Source organism: Atta colombica, unplaced genomic scaffold, assembly GCF_001594045.1.
Source record: "Atta colombica isolate Treedump-2 unplaced genomic scaffold, Acol1.0 scaffold250, whole genome shotgun sequence".
NCBI lineage: Eukaryota > Metazoa > Arthropoda > Insecta > Hymenoptera > Formicidae > Atta > Atta colombica.
The window spans coordinates 128963-136495 of record NW_017259349.1 but is presented as its reverse complement, the minus strand read 5'-3'; the positions used below and the strand labels follow the sequence as shown (position 1 = coordinate 136495).

At 30.7% G+C, this 7533-nt stretch overlaps 2 protein-coding genes across 2 annotated transcripts in view; one reads left to right on the top strand and one right to left on the bottom strand.

Annotated features, from left to right (window-relative positions):
- Positions 1–5228, top strand: part of LOC108688963 — a 12525-nt gene extending 7297 nt beyond the window's left edge. The window contains exons 5-21 of the mRNA XM_018195528.1: positions 81–178; positions 307–452; positions 947–1073; positions 1353–1460; positions 1517–1587; positions 1723–1885; positions 1991–2154; positions 2242–2368; positions 2450–2595; positions 3019–3229; positions 3394–3566; positions 3650–3737; positions 4053–4118; positions 4194–4267; positions 4394–4608; positions 4698–4835; positions 4996–5228. Coding sequence (XP_018051017.1) covers positions 81–178; positions 307–452; positions 947–1073; positions 1353–1460; positions 1517–1587; positions 1723–1885; positions 1991–2154; positions 2242–2368; positions 2450–2595; positions 3019–3229; positions 3394–3566; positions 3650–3737; positions 4053–4118; positions 4194–4267; positions 4394–4608; positions 4698–4835; positions 4996–5179 — 2299 coding nt within the window. The 3' untranslated portion in view covers positions 5180–5228. The remainder of the gene's footprint in view (positions 1–80; positions 179–306; positions 453–946; positions 1074–1352; positions 1461–1516; positions 1588–1722; positions 1886–1990; positions 2155–2241; positions 2369–2449; positions 2596–3018; positions 3230–3393; positions 3567–3649; positions 3738–4052; positions 4119–4193; positions 4268–4393; positions 4609–4697; positions 4836–4995) is intronic.
- Positions 5229–5570: 342 nt separating this feature from the next.
- On the bottom strand, positions 5571–7221 carry LOC108688948 (putative GPI-anchor transamidase). The gene is made up of 4 exons (XM_018195510.1): positions 6797–7221; positions 6100–6705; positions 5922–6032; positions 5571–5846 (listed from the first exon to the last, which is right to left on the bottom strand). Exons 1-4 carry the CDS (start codon positions 6863–6865, stop codon positions 5607–5609), a joined length of 1026 nt encoding a protein of 341 aa, XP_018050999.1. The 5' UTR covers positions 6866–7221; the 3' UTR covers positions 5571–5606.
- Between the last annotated feature and the right edge of the window lie 312 nt (positions 7222–7533).

Genomic DNA, 7533 nt, shown 5'->3' with positions numbered 1-7533 from the left:
TATATATGCATGTAGTGCAACAAGACAAACATATTTTTAATTCATTGCGTTATTACAATTTTCTAATATTTACCAATATTGACAAAATTTCATTATGCTCGTTACGCTCGCATAATTAATTTATCGTTTCAGGAATCATGTCAAAATCGTTGTTTACAACCTATTGGCGAGTTTGAACGTAAGTTATAAGTCGTGCAATAGAATTGCAAAACGTCTCTATGAATATTATATGTATATATTAAAAAAATATTATATGTATATATTAAAAAAATATTATATGTATATATTAAAATTATTTTACGATAGCTTATCCAAAAATAAATGAGAAAGCTGACGCAAATGTCACTTTACACTGCAGAGGAATGAACACGCTAATAATTAAACATCATTCTCCTGGAAGCTATATTATTCAACAAAGTCTTTCCGTCGACACTTGGGGTCCAACCATAGTGGTAAATACTGCTTTTAATTTTAATCATTTCAGCCATTTGTTACCACAAATTAAGCATCAACAAGTTTTTTCCTTGATGTGATCGAAAATCGATGAAAGGAATAAAAGGAGCTGGATTAAAAGAATCTAACGAATGTAACGAATGTAACGATTTTTAAACGATTTAGTTAGATGTATCACATATGTCGATCGGGATATTTCAAATATTTCGCGAAAGAGCTCGAGCAAGACAAACAATATACGATGCATTCATAGATTCGTTCAATTATTTCTTTATATTCGCGTTCGCGTTTTTCACACAATAGGAATAGAATCAAAGAAAAATTTATTTTTCAAACGAGAACGTTTTTTTGACTCTCATACTCTGCACATTAGGTATACATATGTCTTGTCAATCGATTAATTAAGAAAACGATAGAGTTCTCTCGATTACATTTAAAATAAATGTTTATGCGCTTTTTGCCTATCTTTATACAAAATAGATTTCTTCCGTAGAGCAATGGCGGATTATCGACCTTTTCAAATTTGACACCAGATACACTTTATCGTTATCGTTTACACAGAATAACACAACGTGGCTTCTCATTAGCCGAAACGTCGGATTGGTTTTCAACTTACGCAGGTATCGAATTGAAATCTTACTTCGGAAGCTCTCAACATTGCCGCATATATATATATTGGGTGTAGTAAAAAGAAATCCATTATTTTTCCATTAGATGACATGCAAAAATAATGGATTTCTTTTTACTTTTTACTTTTTACTTTTTCTACACCTAATATATATATATATATATACTATATCTATATATATATATTCGAAATAATATTAAACTTACTTTTCCTATCATCATCATTTTTCTTTTATCTATCATGAAGAATTAATTAAGAATAATATTTGCAGTTGATTACCAACCAAACCAAGTTGAATACATTTCAGTTGTAAAAATCGAAGAAGAAAGTGACAATGTGTGTGAATTACGAACTGAAATTGTTTTTCAACCTGTTGAAGGTAACATTTTTATTGTTATTAGTTATGTATAGAGCATTGTGATTATATTTTTTTAGATCAGAGCTGTAACTATAATATATTATCTTGGTCAGGAGAACATGATTTGATCAATTTTTATTTAAAAAAGGTAAGAGAGAGAAAGAGAGAGAGAGAGAGAGAGAGAGAGAGAGAGAGAGAGAGATTTTAGTTTAAATTTATCTTAATTTTATCAATAAAATTATATTGTTCAGTTATCAGTTGTTACATTTATATATTTCTTCAGTCTTTAGATTTTCGCTTTTCTCTTAGACACTTACGATACGATCAGAATATTACTATATCGATCCGATCGAGTAACGATGACTTTTCGAAAACTAGTAATGCAACAATATTTACTTTCATCACACCATCGTGTCTACAAATTCATCATAATTTAAGCATCTGCGGTAATTTAATAAAATAATTTTATCAAGTACATTTTGAGTTTTTTCTTCAAAATTAAATTGTTTCAAGTATATAATAATGTCGATTTTTCTTCTCGATTTTTGTAGCACCTGAAAAGGTAAAAGGTTTGCAGATGGAATACATTCGAAAGCGAAGTGAAGAATTATATGACGTTGCAGTTAATTGGAATAAACCTTTTCTACAACCGGATAATTACACATTACAATTTAACTCGCTTCAATTTGAACCACGTTTATTAGTTGTACCCGGAGTCAGTATTATCATACCAAACTATTCTTTTAATTAAAAAACGTTTCTTATAAGAAGAAAAAAACACAAATTTTTGCTTTTTCTATAGAATGCAATCAAAGCTCTTTTTTCAAACGTCGATGTAATACTGCGGTATGAGATCAATATTATAGCAGAATCAATGGGCGGTGTAAGTTTACCATCGACTATATCCGGGAATATTAACGAAGCTTCAGGTAAGCATGTAAACATGATAATCATTTGAATTGTCACATGAATAAAATTGGTATTCAGATGAGACATGTGCGACATAATAGTTACAGAGCTATCTTATCGCGAGATTATTGTAGCGTTATCAACACTAGTGATTGTTATGGCAGTGTTTGGAATAATTTATATGCAACATCGTAACAAGAAAGAGGAAAAGAATAAGCAAACTAATATGGAATATATGCATTTTGAGGTAAGCTCAGCAATAAAGTGCTAATTTATATGACGCGGCCAATTGTAAGATATATTACTTGTAGTTAACTTTTGTCATATAATCAATTTTCAATCTCAAATATCAAATATATGGTAATCGGCCACAGTTCTCTTTGGATAAAACATCGAATGTATAATGTAAATGTATAGACATCTTATTGATCGTATTTGCGATCGTGATCGAAACCAAAACACCACGTTTCTACTAACAAGTTAATAATTTTATGTTATAAGATTTATACAGTTTTGTTGCTAATAATAATTTTTTCATTATTATGAAATTTGTCTTATTATTGAAATAATTTTTCTATTTCATTATAATTTTGCTATCTCCAAATCCAAAGCAATTATATAATATAAAACAGATTTTACAATTAATATTTTACTAATTTTTCGCTTACAGGGTTCTATGGATTCCCTAAAGAAACTTTTAAATCGGGATTATGCAGTAGAGAATAGCGACACTGTTTTGCCTCATAATAAATTTCTACTTGCTCCACAGCGGCTAAAATTTAAAGGTATATTAGGCAGTGGAGCATACGGCATCGTTAGACTTGCCTCGTTGCAAGATGAATTTGGCGCTATCGCAGACGTAGCTGTTAAAATGATGAAAGGTATGTTGATAAAATAAGACCAAAAAAAATCTATTTATATCTATTAAATATAATACATACTCAAGAGAAAATTACATTCAAATGAGTATACATATAGTAATCGTACTGAAGAAGCATTAAAATGTATAGAGGAACAATTTTATTCCGTATACTTATGCATACAGATGATCCAACAGTAGACGATATAAAAAATTTTTATCGAGAGATTTCAATGATGAAATCCGCTGGTCAACATCCGAACATAGTGTCTTTAATTGGATATTGTACTTTGTATAATAAACCTTTATTAGTAGTGGAATATTGTAGCAAAGGTGATTTACAAACATATTTAAGAACGGTGAGCTACATCAAAAAGTATAATACATGTATATAATGTTATGTGTGCATGTAACTTGAAAAATGCATTAATTTTGTTTTTAGATTTGGCAGAATATAGTGAATGCCGTATTCGAATGTAGGACTCACTTAAAATCTAATGTGGCGTCTTTTGCCAACAACACAGATCAAAGTAATATGTACATACATGTTTATCTCGTGATATGTGTGTGTGTGTGTGTGTGTGTGTGTGTGTGTGTGTGTGTGTGTGTGTGTGTGTGTGTCTATTTGATCTACATTGAGTGCGTTCCACAACTATTGTTTGCAACGCTTGCGAGCATTATCCTTGTTCTCATTAAATGTTAAACAAGGATGAAATAATGCACGCGAGTATTGCGAATGTTAAATGGAATACACCCACTGTGTTACACATGTATGTTTACATATTGTTATATACACTATGTGATAATAACTTTAAATGTTCAAACGAAATATTTTTCTATTATAGAAAGATGTATCTGTAACTATAAAAAGACGCATACGATCGCTAATCGCTTATATGATATTCAACGAGGTAAATCACACAGATGTATAATCGAATATATAATATAGGCATACGTACATAATTATTCCGTTAACGTTTTTCCAGATGTGACTAAATATATAGAAAATATTACTTCTGCCGATTTATTAAATTTTGCTAGACAAGTAGCTACAGGAATGGTAAGTCGTGTAAATATATTAATAATTATTATATTGAGTTTGTATTTTAAAATAATACGATCATTTTCTTAATTCTATTCTATTGTTTCATTATACAAATCAGAATACGATGGATGTTATGTTCAGGAATTTTTATCTTCTAATCGGATAGTACATCGTGACTTGGCTGCTCGTAATGTATTAGTGCGATCAGATAGAGTGGTGAAAATTTCGGATTTTGGTCTCAGCCGGGATATCTATCAAGAGAATGTTTATCGAAAGAAAGGAAATGGTAAATTGCCTTTAAAATGGATGGCACTCGAGGCTTTAACGCATCAAATATATACTACTTACAGTGATGTGTATGCATTATATTTTAAATTATATAAATTATATATAAGTACATTACGCCATCTATTTGATTTGTTGACAATGAAATTTTGGATTATAGATGGGCTTTTGGTATTTTATTGTGGGAAATTGTTACTTTAGGAGCCACACCTTATCCTGATACTCCCACAAATAAAATTTTACAATTCCTCAAATCCGGATATCGAATGGAGAGACCACCAAATTGTAGTCGAGAACTGTATGTATATTTTAACGCGGCATTCCTTAAACAGATTTCTAATTTTCATGAATATATATATAAACAACTGGCGCCAAGTTAAATTCTGCTAATTTCCCTAATTTCTCATAAATTTCAATTTTATACCTACTCTCTCTTTCTTAAAAAAACTTTTTTTCAGATATAGCATAATGTATTCATGTTGGAATATAAGATCACAAAGTAGACCTACTTTTACTGAATTAAAACAAAATTTGGATAAATTGCTTAGCAATTATTCAGAAAATAAATATTTGAGTTTGTGCGATGTTCTGTATGAATCAGCTGACGAACGTAATGAGCCAAAGTCGATTAATGCATGTTAAAATGTATAGCACAACTGTATTAACTATAGCTCATTAAATTGAATTTTAACATGACAATTTTAACAATTTTTACTCTATGACCAAAATCATTTATTTCCTAATTATTATACATACAATAATTTAATTGTGTGATGTATAATATAGTCAACCACTCAAATTTAAGATGAATTGCGTCGTCCAAGTGTTATAGCATAAAATGCGTAGAACATAATATAGCTACTTATACATATGTTTGGATCGGTAGGCATGCAGCATAAAATTGCTACATTGAGTTATATAACGCTTTTAATTAATTTAAACAGTCTTCTGCTAGGAACATATGCAGCTGTCATTTTGCCTTAATTTATTATCTTCCACACAATCATTTCAACAAATTAAAGTTACATAAACAATGTATTATAAAAAGTATCCCATTTATTGCTTTTACTTACGTATATTGAGATATTATTTCTGGAAACTGTGCAACATAATTATATTTTTTTTCAAATTCCTGAGTTTTTGTACAATTAGATTTAAGAGGTAAAATATTCATTATGTTTGTCGTAAGTTCTACAGGCCTAAGTGAACCAAAAAAATCTGTTACTGGTACTTTATCTGGATCCCTTCTAAACAAATCTCTTCTTACACCCACTGTTGATAGACAATAATCTCTCGGACATACTTTCAACTAGAAAATATTAATCTCAATTAATCGATATGATAAGAGAAGAACTTATATTTAGCATTACAATAAGATACTTACAAATTCACCTAATGTTTTACTGCTAGATGGTTCTACTTTTTCCAAAAAATTTAATGCATAATAAGTGTATCGATCTATAATGTAAACACCAATGGCTGGATCTACATGATGCTACAAATATGACATATTAGAATAGATTGATAGCTGTAGGACACTTAAAAAATGCTTTTTTACTTACAGAAAGTGAATCTTCTCCTACTAAACTAGAAGCAACTGCTAATATGTTTGGAGAATAAAATTTCTCGTACATGGAACTCGCTTGACAAGTGTCAACTACAAATAAAATTTCGTGGTATCTCCGTTTTTGCCACATTTGTTCTAATGCATCACCTAATTCTTGACTAGTGATTTCTTCAGAATCTTGAAATTTTAAAAATCCATTACCACCATGGCCAGTTAAATAAATTAAAATATTTGAACCTTCGTCTGTTAATAACTTTTTCGATCTTGGGGTTCCCTGAGCTAAGCGTCCAGTCAATAGCCTTACAAAATTTTCTACAGTTACTTCATAACCTCTATAGTCGACTTCTACATCATCGCCATAAACGTTAATATGTTGTTTAATGTTGTTAAAAACAGTCGCTGGTCTAGGATTCCTAGGATTGCACGCCATATCGTCGGCTATCATCAGAATGATTTGCGAATCTGGTATTCCTAAACGTTTGACACTTCGGTAAATAGATAAAACATTAGCAACATGTCGATAGTTGAACCAGAAACGCGATGTATCGACCAAAACAGCCCAATTATTGGAGTGTTCAGTTTTCACAAAGTTATCCGCTACCTATAATAATAAATAAAAGGCTAATGTAATAAATGATGAGAATTAGACTTTAAAAGAGTAAATCGAAGAATGAAATGCAGAAGACGCGTACCTCCCACATATGACACGACATTAAAAAAGAAATCAATATCGTTGTACAATATGCCAAATTCATTTTCATCTTCAATATAGTTACAAATTTTTGTATATAGGAATGTAGGGTTAGATTAATTCAATTACACATTAACTAAAGTGATAACCGTAAACCAGAATGCACTCGCACCAGAACGCATCGCCTAGGCACTCGAATCTTTCTGGTATCTTGGAACATTAATTTGATTTTACGATAATTATTCTTCAATTTATCCCACGCACTTCAAAAATCAATAAATTTAAGCTTTGATGCGTTTCTGCATGAAACGAAAGAATCTGGTAGAAATAAATATCGCTCTGCTCCGCGGACCGAGATATTAATCTATTTAAAGTTAATGAGTATTCAGGTTAAGAAACCAGTCACAGGTCACAGCCGTGATGTAAGAAGCTGCACACAATGAAAGGAACAGAGAACAGAGAATAAGAATTTCAACCTATCAGAAATCTTATATTATGGAGTACACAGTTTCTGATAGGTTGAAATTCTTGTTTTCTGTTCCTTTCATTGTACCCAGCCCCTAAGAACACAAAAGTTTATTGCACGTCGCATGCTCCAAATTAATCCAGAGAGCACTTGGATCACAAGTAGTGCCTTTACATGGCAACGAGCGCATGCGCAGTGATATGTTTAATAATTTTATTGTAATTGAATTTAATGTACGAGATATACTAATAATAGAATCTTGTAGTTTACAC